The 14,088-nt window shown below is 38.4% G+C and overlaps 1 protein-coding gene across 3 annotated transcripts; it reads right to left on the bottom strand.

Annotated features, from left to right (window-relative positions):
• Positions 1–2,533: 2,533 nt before the first annotated feature.
• On the bottom strand, positions 2,534–13,253 carry LOC131545227 (sushi domain-containing protein 3). Of its 3 annotated transcripts, XM_058783852.1 has the most exons (7): positions 13,109–13,253; positions 11,476–12,013; positions 10,806–11,104; positions 7,214–7,402; positions 5,541–5,688; positions 4,068–4,256; positions 2,534–3,405 (listed from the first exon to the last, which is right to left on the bottom strand). In XM_058783852.1, exons 3-7 carry the CDS (start codon positions 10,867–10,869, stop codon positions 3,159–3,161), a joined length of 837 nt encoding a protein of 278 aa, XP_058639835.1. In that variant the 5' UTR covers positions 10,870–11,104; positions 11,476–12,013; positions 13,109–13,253; the 3' UTR covers positions 2,534–3,158. The 3 variants fall into 3 exon arrangements, with proteins under 3 accessions (XP_058639835.1, XP_058639838.1, XP_058639837.1); XM_058783855.1 differs by lacking the exons at positions 10,806–11,104; positions 11,476–12,013; positions 13,109–13,253 and adding an exon at positions 9,330–9,510; XM_058783854.1 differs by lacking the exons at positions 10,806–11,104; positions 11,476–12,013; positions 13,109–13,253 and adding an exon at positions 9,059–9,265.
• Between the last annotated feature and the right edge of the window lie 835 nt (positions 13,254–14,088).

Below are 14,088 nucleotides of genomic sequence, written 5' to 3'. Positions count from 1 at the left end.
AAACACAAGGTCTAGAGATATGCTTTTTTTAAAGTTTTTTAACCTGAGAATCACATTTTAGGATGTTGTGTCATGCATTGTGTTCTGCTCTCTTTGTTCTGTAGTACAAAGTGCCACATGCACACTTCAGCTTCAGAGCTCTTGCTGTTTAGTAATAAATGTGACTTTCTGTGGTTTCAGTCAAAAGGCTGCAATTGTCCATTTTTGTAAACTTGTACACACACACACACACACACACACACAAGAGCTTCTGCTGTAGCACAGCTCCAGTCCATGCTCAGAAAGCTGATGCTGACCTCTGGTGGCATAATGTGCATTTACACACGCAGTCTCAATCAACTGTGTGTTCAAGATGACATTTATATTCCCAGTACTGTCTGCCTCTCAGTAAGCTTTCACTTTTGTACTGCCAAACAACATTTTTTCCTTTTATTATTAGTAATTTGAATGTGTGCTTCATTTAAGTTGTTAAAAAAACTGAATCATTTGGAGGTTTACAGTGACTTTCTGATGAACCAGTAGATTTTCACAGACAGACAGTCATTATCATTATGACACTGAACATTGCATTGTTATTCAGCTGTTAAAGGGGTGAACATTTCATGTCTATTTGTATTTTTGATGCAAAATAAATAAATGTTGTGGATTGAATTTGTTTTAACAATTGAACTACATCGGACATACATAGTTATATATATTATATTATATATAGGATACTAGTCTTATACAGTATTATATATGTGCTGCTATCAAATAAAACAACTGAATTACATGACAGAGCATCAGTAACATTAAACATTACACAATAAAGATTTGAATGAATACACTGAATTATTTTAATACAATTTTTAATGATCATTTAATTTTGATTAAAATATTAATGTAAAATATGAATGAATCCTAGTTAAATTAATTTGACAGATTTCACTTACAGTATAACTAAACTAGTTCAGTAGGATTAATACTAAAAGAGCACAGACCTTAGTAAAACAAAGAGAATGTGCCTCATAAAAGGCGTCTTGATTCTGAATAAAACACAAAAAGCAGCTGTGCATGTGGGCCAGACCTGAAAGCTGTCAGAATATTTCCTTGAGACAATGTGTTGATTTACAAATGATTTAATAAAAACACAGCAATTACTTTAATACTATTAACTTTTCACAGACTTTAAATACAATCCAGTTTTTTTTCAGTTCCTATTGCATAGAAACACTAGCCGAACATATTTAAATAATTCACTCGTATAAATAAACGTGTTCCTTTAACTGCAAACTGTCATATCAACAAGACTTTACACCGAATTCTCTCTCACTTCATAGTAAAAGTTATTGGTGAATTTTGTGCTGTTCATTTCTGAGCTGAGTCAGATGAATTCAGTCAGAGAAATGATTCAACACTGGTATTTTAAATCGCTTCTGCACCGTCAGAAAGAAAGCGCAGAAATTCAAGGCTACAACGGTTCGTCACAAGGACAGTACCTTTAAAGGGACACCTTTGTACCTTTTTTTTTTTTTTTTTTAACTAGTACAGGACAGTGTAGAGGTGTCAGGAGTGGGAGAGATAGGGAGACAGGATCGGGAAAGTTTGTCGAGTCGGGATTCGAACTCGGGACGGCTGTAGCGCAACATTCACTACACCAACACCCAAAAAGAAATAGATACCTCAGGGCCTGTTTACACCTGGTCACTTCATGCATTTGCTCTGATAGCTATTCGATCGTGAAAAGACCAAGTGTAAATGTCCTCCGAAATATAAATCCCATCACTCAGACTTCAGGACAGTCACTGCATCATGACGGTACCCTACTATCAAACTTTTAAGGGTAGATAAAGCATACAGATGTCCCTTTATTGGTTCTGCCCCAGCCATTGTACCCCTAAATGTACAATTTTGGCATATTTGCCTTAGTGACTGAGTGAAAAAGTGAATGCATGAGCTCTTACCTGTCATCATACCGTCGACGAACCGCGTGCAGCTTCTAATGCAGGTCAGAACAGAAACTCTTATAACGACCACATTTATGATTCGAAGCGAATGGGAACAGAATTGAGTAAAATCATTGAGTTGCACGTATTTCATTCGTGTAAGTTTTGTGGACTCTCCGTCACTTTCACCTCTTGTCATGTTTGTTTACTTTTAGTGAAATAAATCTACAAAGTGTTACAAAATGAAGACAATGGATAAACATATGGGGATCTAGTCGAAGAAAATGACAGACATATTATTGATGAAGAATTTATGTTAAAAACTTTTCAGATGCAGACAAAACGAACACGATACGTGCATGTTTTATTAGTAACCGCGGCGTGGCGCTGCTGGCCAATGATTGTGTTTCTTATCTCTGGCCCTGAAGGTTCCTGCAGAGTTTAGCTGCAACCAAACTCACCTGCTAGGAATCCTGAAGAGCTTGTTCAGATGCGTTTGATTAGGGTTGAACCCCAGCTCTCATTCATTAAACTAATGATCAAAGAGTGCACGGTATTATAATCTGCACAACATCTCAAATGAATCCAGTGTGCCACTTTAGTGTGGTATTCAGTTTTTATTCACACATTATATCGAGAGGCACCAACACTAGCTGAAAGCTCCACATTTTAAAGCTTGCGTGCAAAAAAAAATAAAACACACAGTTGAGACTTTGATTCCATGAGGATATAATGATTATTTCAAGTGTGCATCAATAAAGCATATTTACAGATGCAGGAATATTTTAAGTAAACTTTTTTTTATATTAACAGATACGTGAAAATAATTGTTCTACTGTTTCATGAAGTCTGGCTTACGGAAAGTGTCAAGCATTAGCATCAGGGTCCTTCAAGACATCAGTCTGTCTGGAGTGCCTTTGGATTGTTTTCCTGCAAACTCTACATTCTTAATGTCAAGGGAATGAGGCATACTGTATGTAAACATCCAGTAATGTTGCAGGTCAAGTAGTCATGTTATAAAAATTTACTATGCAGCTATTTAAAACATCTATTGTTGCTGATGTTTGGCCAGTATCGAGTGCAATAGCATGTTAAGTGCAAAGAAAATTCAATACACATCATCCAAAAAACATAACAATAAAACAACACGTGAAAGAAGTTCCAGTTCTCAGTTGAGGTCTTGTCTCATGACTAGTCCCAGCCTCATTATTATCCACGGTCTTCAGCACATCCTCATATAGACATCATCTGGACAGGCGGTGGATGTGGGCTGTACAGGTGCGGTCTGTTCCAGAGCGGGTCATGAAGTGGCCTGCAGAAGTGTCTGTCCCCTGCAGCGCCACGGGGGACAGGGAACACACCGTGGGCCTCGACGGGGCCCATGTGTGTGTTTATAAGGTAGTCAGTGGGTGGACTGAGTATCAGAGAGAACTGGGACGGACGGATGCTCGGAGGACAGGGCTTCCCTTGCTGAAGACACCTGTGAAAAACACATACTGTATCATCACAATGAGTGCATGCCAGCGTGATGCTCTTTAACATCTTTATGCATGAACGGTACAAAAGGAAAGCTTGTCAGGACAAACTTTGATGCTGGCTTGACAAATGTTTCAGACTGTTAAATCTCGGGTCAGGGATTTAATACAATAAGTGTATTTTAAAGGAACGGTTTCGTGAAAAAAAAAAAAGAAACTTTGTTTCTTCATCAGATTTGTAGAAATGTGTCATTGCATCAGTGTCTCAGCAGTGAATGGGTGCCGTCAGAATGAGAGTCCAAATGTCTTTCACTGGAGGAAGCATTATTATGGATTATGGACTCGATGGTATTTTAGTTAATGCTGGATGTGTTTCAGCTTTTGTCTTTTCCAGATGTTAACTGATGGACTGGAGTGCTGTGGATTATTGTGATGTTTTTATCAGCTGTTTGGACTCTCATTCTGACGGCACCCATTCACTGCAGAGCATCCATTGCTGAAATGCTAAATCTCATGACGAAACAAACTCATCTACATTTTGCATGGCCTGAGAGTGACTGCATTTTCATTTTTGGGGTGAACTCTTGCTTTTATGTTTGTGATGACAGCATATTGCGTGTTTGTGCAGATGTGTGCTGGTCTATTTTGAAGCGTGTTTGGACAGTACCTGCAGGCAGTGAGGAGGTCTCCGTGGCCGTAGACGTGCTTGTCTGTGTGTGGTCTCTCTCCTCTGCTGCTGTTGTTGTTGTTGTTGTTGTGGTTTGTGGTTTTCTGGCTGTGTAACACCTCTCTCTGCAGCTCCGCACCCTCAACATCTATTTGTTGCCAAAGCTCTGACGCTCCCGTTTTTCTTGCCCTACACATCACACGAGACACACTCATTACAGTCATCCGCGTCAGTGGTGGCTTTAACTGACTTCCTTCACATCTGCCTTTCTTTCCTCATAAGACGACTGACGTGAGCTCTTCTCAAATCACATTCTGAATCATGTCCACTCAGGTTTGCTTGTTGTCAGCTTGGCATTGAAAAAGGTCAACATGTGACCGCAACGTTTGCCTTGTTTTTATCCAGTAAATTGCTCTATATGCTTTCATCTCGCTTGTGATTCTTTTGATGTTTGAGAGTGTGCAGACCTTCTTTTTTGGTCTAGGCACCTCAGCTGGATTGTTTTGAAGGCACGGCGAGTCTCTGGCTGCTTTCCTGTCACTTAGCTTTGCTGACAACATTTGAACGTGGGGTTTTGGAGAGAGTGTAATATGAAATAATGTGAAATATGGGCCTGTTTCTCACACAAACCTATTGTACAATTTCAGCAGACAAGTGTATAAAGTATACTTTAGCGTATTTTTTGGACACTTGATTGCATGTTAATTAGGTAACACTTAATTTTAGAGTGTCTTCATTACACATTTTGCATGCCCTTACTATAGCAATAACAGTAAATTATGGATAATTATAAGCAATTAAGCTAAACCCTAACCTTATAGTGTGTGCATGTTGTTGATTACCATTACTGTAAAATAAAATACATACAAAAGTTTCAATTAAACAAAAACATGTTACAGTTTAAATTAATATTTAATGCAATTATACAAATTTAAGAGAATATTTTGACCAATAAGTATTTCAATATATTTGTAATTAGACATTTGTAATGATGAAGTTGCAATTTAGTACATTTCAAATATATTAACTTTAAATGTAATATTAGATAACACACTACAGTTACAATTATTATCAAGCAATTAACATCAGAATAAGTGCGCTTCTTTAAAGCATGACACAAGATTATTAAAGCAGTGATTTATAATGTACTGTAAAGTGAAACTTAATTTGACATAAATACACTTTTAGAAATTGCACTTAAAGTATGTTAAGAAACAGTCATGAAAGTGTCCCTATAAAACACTTACATGGCCTTTTATTTCATGAATATTACATTATCTTTAAGAATATACTTTTCTGATTTGAAGCACACTACAAGTGCACATTTAATACAATGAAGCACACTCTTTTCACAAGGGAATGAAGACATGACACGGCTCAGGGTTAAATAGCGCTGGAAGGATTTTAAAGCTGTCGGCGGTGGATGATGCACCGGGTTTAGAGAGCTCTGTCTATTCTCAATCCGTCTCTCACCTCTCCATCTTTCTCCTCTCCTCGCGTTTCACGTGTCTCACCAGGCAGGAAGTGATGAAGATGATGCTCATGACGAGAATGATGGCTAAGCTGATGAAGGACACCAGAATAGCTAAACGAAAGCCCTCATCCTCGAACCGAGACAAAGCTGCACAAACACAGAGAGCAAACACACAGTGAGAGCATGACAGTAACAGATGCTTAATCAAAGTCTTGGTGAACAGAAGAGACTGCTTTCCGATTTTATCATGTTTTCCATGACTGAGGGAACTTCCAAGAGACACTCGGAGCAGTTCTGAATCCTAATATGCGGTAACCATCAAGTTATACTGTGCTTCAATGACAAGCCCTTTTCAAGTCTTAATGCAAATCTTTTATTACATCCTTTATATTATTATAAAATAAGAATAGTTTCATATTTTTGTCCAACAATCTGTATGAATGATTCTTTAACAAATGTCGAGATATTGGCCTGTCTCTGCTGATAAAGTCAAGATTCAGTTTTGAATTGTTCACAAATGTGTTCACAACTCTAACGCATCACATACGTGTCCCTGGAGCACAAAAGCAGTCATAAGCATTGTATGGGTCAAAATTATCCATTTTTCTTTCATGCCAAAAATCATTAGGATATTACAGTTTTTCTGGATTGCTAACACACAATTCATGAAACAATTCACCATTTTCTCACAACTATAAACACAATCTCAAAACTATACACCAACTTGTGCAAACTTCAAACTTCCAGAACTACTTTCTCTGCTTCCCCTAGAGACCGTCGGCTCTCAGTTCTGCACAAAAAAGTACTTGAATTCAAATGAATTCAGCTGTTATGAGTTTGAGAGCGTGTGCTACAGTGGTTACAGTACAAAGAACAGTGAAAGTTCTCTCATCTGCTATTATGTAGTGTAATTGTAAAGTGTAAGTCATGTGAAACCCTGTAGATGATCCTGCAGGCAGCTTTGCTTATGATCGTTCCATGCACAAGCACATGCTCAACTATACTGCTTCATATTTCATCAGCAGCAAATGACTTTGACCTCATCCCCTTAGTTTTTCTTTTCCTCTTTGTCTCCCACGACCAGGATTTTCCAATCCTCAGATTCTGACCTGTGTCATCAGTTTTGCTACTGAATGTTCACACACAGATAAATGTGATGCTTGAGTTGATTATATCATGTGTTTGTGTTTTCTGAATGAGAACATGGTTAAACCTGTGCAAAATGAAGCCGTTCTTGTGTAGAGTTTTGCAGAAAACACTGAGCAAATTGGAACATGTGTGAAAACATGTGAAATATGTTCAAACTTAAAGTTTTGTTTTTTGTTTCCTATCTTTGTTTCGAGAACTGTATGAATAATTCGGAAAATTGTGCGAAATGAATCAATTATAGTGTGTTAGCCATCGAGAAAAACTATAATAAAGATGAAGATATTTTGTAAATTTCCTACCTTAACTATATCAAAACTTATTTTTGTATATGTTTAAGGCAGGAAATTTACAAAATATTTTCTCAATATTTAGATTTTTGTATCTCAGCCAAATATTGTCCAATCCTGACAAACCATACATCACTGGAAAGATTATTTATTCAGCTTTACGATGATGTATAAATCATGACCCTCATGATTGGTTTAGTGGTCCAGGGTCACATTTATGAGTGTGTCAGGCTTACGTTTACACTCCGGTGTCCCGCCGCTCCAGTGTGTCTTATTGCTGCTCCACACGCAGGACATCTGACCGCCGCTGACCGCTCGGTGTCTGGAGGGGCACTGGAGGCTCATCACGCTGCCCACACTCTTCCCATCACCGGACACCAGCTTCAGAGTCCCGACCACAGGAGACAGCAGCGGAGCGCACTGACCTGCGTAAACACAGAACAATGCTGCCATGCTTAGACTGAATTGAAAGAAACAGGTCACCCAAAAATGAACACTGACTCAATGACCCATCCCAGTGAATGGGTGCCGTCAGAATAAGAGTCCAAACAGCTTATAAAAACATCACAATAATCCACACCACTCCAGTCCATCAGTTAACAAACCATCATCAAGACATTTTTAATTTAAAACCATTGCTTCCAGTTAAAATACTAGTCCATAATCCATAATAACTCTTCCTCTGGTGTGAATCAGGAGAGAAATCTGCAGATCAAGCAGCGTTTACAAGCCAGAACAGCTCTAAACACATGTGGCTGGGGTTTGATGTGAGACACAACAGCAGATGCACTTTTTCACTGAAGGAAGAGTTATTATGGATTATGGACTTGGACTTGAATGCTGGATGTGTTTCAGCTTTTGTCTTCTCCAGATGTTAACTGATGGACTGGAGTGCTGTGGATTATTGTATGTTTTTATCAGCTGTTTGGACTCTCAGAGCATCCATTGCTGAGACACTGATGCAGAGACACATTTCTCCAAACCTGATGAAGAAACACACTCATCCTGATCTCAGATGGCCTGCAGGTGAGCACGCTTTCAGCTAATTTTCATTTTTGGGTGAATTGTTCCTTTAATTGATTATCAAGAACAAGAGATTAGAAAAGTAGAGAGTAGGAAGATACAGATACAGATGATTTATGTGTGCAGAATGATTTTTGGGCTGTTCCTCCTGCACACTGTTGTTTTTGTGCTGGTGAGAAGTGAAACTGTAAAGCAGGTGTGTGCCACACTGTAACTGCGTGACTAACGAATAACATGGTAATGAACCAGTTTTAATGAGACTGGGGCCACCTCATATCCTGCACTTTGTCACACTTTTTATTTCAGTGAATATTTCTTAGGATAGGTTCATTACACAGACTATTTTGAAATAGATATAAAGATAATTAAATACACTATAAAGATAATGATACAGATCAGGGTTCGACCTTAACATTCAAGCATGCAGCTGTGACAAACATTTCTTGCCTTAAACTTACTCAAGCTTGACGGATAACTGGTTAAATAAACAAATTAAGATTGCATCTGTTTGTCAGTAGATTTTCTGTGTCGAGTTTTGCTGCCTCATGTCACATATGACTGAGTTTTCCACCGTGCAGAAAAAACTGTAGACCATCAAATATTAACAACTGAACACAGCACTGAAGAGTTTAGGACGGGCTGAGAGGGGCAGTGTGTTTATCAGCAACGCCTCAAACACAACAACATTTAAAAATAAATAATACAGTGAACCAAATTACAGCATTTACCTAGAAACACATCACCTGTTTATTTGAACTGAAACTAAGTTTTAGGCCGCATTTACACTGCATGCTTAAGTGACCCAATTCCGATTTTTTCCTCCCATGTGGCACAGATCGGATATGGCCCACGACCGTGTAAGCAGGAAAAAATCGCATGGATTCCGATATTCTCCGATCGGTTTCAGGCCTCATTCATATGTGGAAATAAATCAGATATGAATCGGATCCGTGCATTTGCGCCTGCCGTGAGCGGTCAGATCGGATATTCCCCTGCAAATGCGACTCCTACGTCATTGAAAAGTGAGTTTTTTTAAACATTTCAGGGTACAGACAAACCTGTAACAAATGAAAGATCTCTAGTTGAGTAGCAGAGTATTCATTTCGTTCGTCAGTGTTAAATAAAAGACGATCTGACGCTGAAATGTGCTGCTGTTGTCAATGACGGCGGCTCGTGCACGGACAAGCACTTCAGTCCCCTTCGTTCCATTGAAACCACAAAATAAATGCACACAAACATGTCCCTGCCTTTGATATACAATCACTGATGAACGCATTTGGTAATTACTAAAAAAACACAGACGATGTGACATGTTTAACATTATACCACCTGAGTATTATTCCACTCGCAAGCTTTCAGCGGAGCTGAAGATCATCGCTGTCCTGAAGAATTTGTACGGATATATAATTATTTTGATGTAGCCTATAGATGTGATATTGCAATAAAAACGTTTCTATATGAATTCCATGTCAGTAAATTAAACTCAATGTACTATTCAAATTGATTTGTGATGTCATATGCTATTTTTAGCTTGTTTCACCAAGTGCAGTGTAAAATGCACACATCGGATACGGGCCACTTTTAAAAGAAATGTAAGCACGTCGTCCAAAAAATCGGATATAGTCACAAAATCGGAATTGGCCATCAAGACCTGCAGTGTAAATGCAGCCTACATGATTTAAAGTTTGCTCTGTTCCTCACACTTGGAATAGGCCTATAGCTTTTGATACTTTATGAACTTTTTGTTTGTTTGTTTGTTTGTTTGTGTGTGTGTGTGTGTGTGTGTGTGTGAGAGAGAGAGTGTGTGTGTGTGTGTGTGTGTGTGAGAGAGAGAGAGAGTGTGTGTGTGTGTGGATATGGAAACGTCTACATTAGTGTTCCACGAAAAAAATAACAGCATACAGGTTTTTATAGTGACATGGGTCAACCTCAAGTCGAAATAACAGAAAACACAAGATGAAGAAAGAAACAGGAAGACGATCGAAGCGCATCGCGTGTTTCCGATCAGAGAACCGCTGTCATTTACAGAAGACGCGTTTCCTGCTCTCATATCATCCTGTCTGCTGTCACACACACAATAAACCCGTCTCTGTCTGTCACACACACACACACTTCATCAAAACCGCATCTGAAGAGAAGTTCGTTTCTCCTTCACACAGTGATCAATGTAAATAAGCTACAGAATATATTTGTCCGATGACAGCTACACTAAATCGGATCCACGTTAAAACAGTAATGTGAACGCTTAACTGTTATTTACAAATTCAAATGTTGTTAATTGCAACTGGTAGATGATTATTAAGAGAACAATGGCTTTATTTTACGGTAACCCTGTTTCAGTGCACACTGTATTACAAATGAGTACTAAAAATAATTAACAACTTAATTCAAATTGACTTACTATAGGTTTAGGATTAGAGTTTGTAAATATGTAATAGTCATAATTTACTATCATTTCCATAGTATTTGCATGTAACATGTTACACGTACGTACACTTTATTTTAAGGTGTCGATGTTACCGTGTAGCCTAATTATACATTTAAATACTGAGTGATATAATTAACTTACTATATGGTTAGAGTTAGGATTAGGGTTTGCCTTGCGTTTAGCCTACTTTCATGTAATTATGCGTAATTTATTATAATAATAAGTAGGCCTACATGTAACGTGTAACAAAGGGCACCGTAAAATAAAGTTACCCATTTGTGTAAGAACACACCGAACAAACTGTGCTATAAAGCAACTCAAAGAGCGAAGCTAATAGAAACAAACACTTTTCAAAAGGCTGGTGTGCATGAGTGTACCTGTCTGGTTGCGAACACTGCTCCAGTCCCCCATCACTGCTTCAGATGCGCTGCTGAAAGCCATTCAAACTGCTGCTCCGTCTTTCACTTCACTGCTGGCGCCGCGCATGCGCAGACAGACGCAGCCTGATCGGTCTGGAGCGAGCATTTAGGGTTTATGATGAGGAGAGGACACGCTGTGGCTCTGTCCTGGTGGCTTAAGCTGCGTGTTACTCATCAAGTAGCTGAGCATGAGCTGGGTTCAGCTCCAGATGACCGACGAGGCTGAAGCTACACATCATCAGTTTAATCTGCATAAACTGTAAAATAATAAAACAGTAGGCTAAACGGCAAAAATATAGAAAAATTCTAAAGATTTTTAAATTATATAGATACAAGATGAATCTTTAAAAAAAATTAATTAATTAATTAATCCGGACAATGCACTCTTGAAAATAAAGGTGCTTCACGATGCCATAGAAGAACCTTTTTTTGTCTGAATGGTTCCATAAGCTTTAAGATCCTTTAACATCTGAAGAACCTTTCTTTTTCACAAAAGCTTCTTTGTGGAGAAAGAAGGTTCTTCCGATTATAAAAAGGTAAGAAAGAGATGTTCTTTGACTGAATGGTTCTTCTGTGCCATCGCTGTGAAGAACCTTTTAAGCGCTTTTATTTTAAGAGTGTGCCTTACTTTAAGAGTAGCATCAATTTAAGCACTGGCCCAAAGTTGAGAGATTTTGCTTAGGAGTTGTGTTATTATCAGATTGTGAGATGTTAAAACGGAATGGATAGCCATATTGAATTAAATTCAGGCTGGACTCGTGTTTATTTCTGCGTTCTGGGGTCATTTTGAAACTGTCCATGAAATCCATAAATAGTAGATAGCCCATTGAAGGGGTTCCTGGTGAATGCATGGCCTGCATCGCTTTCTGATGACCATTAAACAAAAGAAGAATGATCTAGTCTCAATGAGCTGATGACTTGAAGAGGGAGTTAGGAGATCTTGCAAAAAAGATTTTCAGCGAGTAGGAAAATGAAGTGAAAGTTATTAAGTGAAAGTAGATATTTAACAGCATCCTAAGCTCAGAGGAGAAGCAGAAAGAGGAAGTCCTGCAGGTGCCTCAGAGTCGTGACAAGCTGAGAGTTTAACAGGAAGACGAGGCGTTCTCCGAAGAGAGATGCGATGAAACTTCCTCTACATCCACTGCATGAGATGGCCGTGGCGTCCTCTGCTGCCACAGAAGAGAATTCATTACACATTCGCTGATTACACTGATTTTGAAGACAAGTCTCGGGTTCAATAATAGGACTGTCAATAATAGCTCAAGCCACAGATACACATATAGTCAGGGGTGCAGATAGGATTTTTTAACTGGGGGGGACCAAGCTGTCAGCAAATTATTTAAACTCAATTCGTTATTTTGCGTAATTTGGGCTTTAACTAGTGCTCAAGTAGTTACTTTGCTTAATTTGGACTAATGATTTGCACTAAAAAGTCATTGGGGGATTCTTATTTGAAATCATGGATAAACAACAATGAACAAAGGTAAACAAAGGCCTACCTGATCACCACTAGCAATTCATGATCAGACTGTTATTTGACTAGTATGCCAATCACCCACCAAAACTTCATGTCTTCAGCAAAGTATGTTTTATTTAAACATTTGCTTATCTCAGCATACAAAGTCTATCATTATGAACAAAACAACAAAGAACCTATGTGCAAAAAACAATAATAAAATAAAATAACAGGAGGACAACATTTTAAATCTTATAATTTCAGTTAACCCTCTATACCTCTATAGAATTTCACAACAATGTGAAATGCAACATATTCCTGAGAATTAATGGCTAAAATTACTATTTCAAATGTCCAAGAATAACTAAAACAAATTAATTTATGTGTTACAAGTTTGTAACAAACTTTGCAATTTATAGGTTAGAATTATCTTTCAAATGATGTATGACATATTAAGAAATGTTTTTCATAGTCCATAATTTAAGAATCTATATCCTCCGTTGCTCCGTACAATAAAAAAACATGATTTCCTGCTATAAGAAGATGTCAAAAGTTTATGTAGGCCTTTTATTATAATTATAATTATTTTTATAGTGGCTTACATGACAGTGAACATACCTCAGTCAATTTATACAGTACAATGGGTTAAATGGGTTAAATGATAAGATAAAACATTATTTCCTGATGATAAATAGTTTTTGCTGTGTTTGCTAAGTGCAAAAGCCTTCTTGCCATTATTGTCAGACTAGTTATTCCCCTTAACAAATCTAATCTGCGGGAAAGTCAACAGGCATAGGATACTTACATTGTTTGTTTGTTTTTTGAAAAAACGAGGTGATTGTTTTTTGTCTCTTCATTGCCTTTATGTGGCATTTGCAGTCGATTTTTTTCAGTTCAGAAAATCACCGACTCAGCTCAGTCATAAATTGTATATGATCACTATGGTTACCGCTCATACAGGCACGAGGTCCCGCCTTTGTCGCCTCTGATTGGCTAGAAGGGCTCTCTCCGATTGGCTACACTAACGCGACCCCTAAACCTACCCAATAGAAGGAGACCCTTCTAGCCAATCAGAGGCGAAAAAAGGCGGGACCTTCCCCTACCATCCTGGGAAAAAAAGATTCGCGCCCCGGCGTCACTCAAACACTGGTTAATCCTCTGTTTTACCGATTTTTGTCGCCTTTCGTAGGGATAGTGAGGGCGGGGGACGGATCGGGTCACTATGAATTTGGGGGGGTCATGTCCCCCCCGTCCCTAGTGCCATCTGCGCGCCTGCATATAGTATCTGTTTACTAGCTGCAGAGCCTGAAAATGTATCCTAAGCTGGTTGCAGTGATGGAACATGGTTTTATCTGGTCTAAACCAGTCGTTAGCTGGTCGTCCAGTCAAAATGCTCCAAAAACTTGACAACCTTTTACTAATTATTAAGTTGGCTTGAGAAAGCCAACTTACTGAAATCCTATTTAAACTTATTATTAATTTTTTTTCTGAGACTAAAATTTCTGACTGCTACTCCTCCTAGAGCTTTAACTCTACAGACTCCAAACGTATTGCTAGTACCCTGTTAATCATGCTAGCAACATGCTAGTAACATGATAATCATGTTAGAAACATGCGAGTAACGTGCTAGTCCTGCTAGCAACATGCTAGTCATGCTAGCAGTATGCTAGTAACATGCTAATCATGCTAGAAACATGCTAGCAACATGCTAGTGACATGCTAGAAACATGCTAGTCACTTGCTAATCATCATCTCTGACTGTATTGCCTTTAAAACATTCAAACT

The sequence above is a fragment of the Onychostoma macrolepis genome, chromosome 08 (genome assembly GCF_012432095.1).
Source record: "Onychostoma macrolepis isolate SWU-2019 chromosome 08, ASM1243209v1, whole genome shotgun sequence".
In the NCBI taxonomy this organism is placed as follows: Eukaryota; Metazoa; Chordata; class Actinopteri; order Cypriniformes; family Cyprinidae; genus Onychostoma; species Onychostoma macrolepis.
Note: the sequence above shows the minus strand (reverse complement) of the source record. Positions and strands in the feature narration are given on the sequence as shown.

Bases quoted from the DNA above. Each gene is read 5' to 3' on its own strand.
- LOC131545227 (XM_058783852.1), bottom strand. From the start codon at position 10,869: ATGGCTTTCAGCAGCGCATCTGAAGCAGTGATGGGGGACTGGAGCAGT. The intron at 7,403-10,805 runs GTACACTCATGC...GTGTTTACGCAG, and splicing joins CAGTGTTCGCAACCAGACAG to GTCAGTGCGCTCCGCTGCTG. The intron at 5,689-7,213 runs GTAAGCCTGACA...GTGTTTGTGCAG, and splicing joins CGGGACACCGGAGTGTAAAC to CTTTGTCTCGGTTCGAGGAT.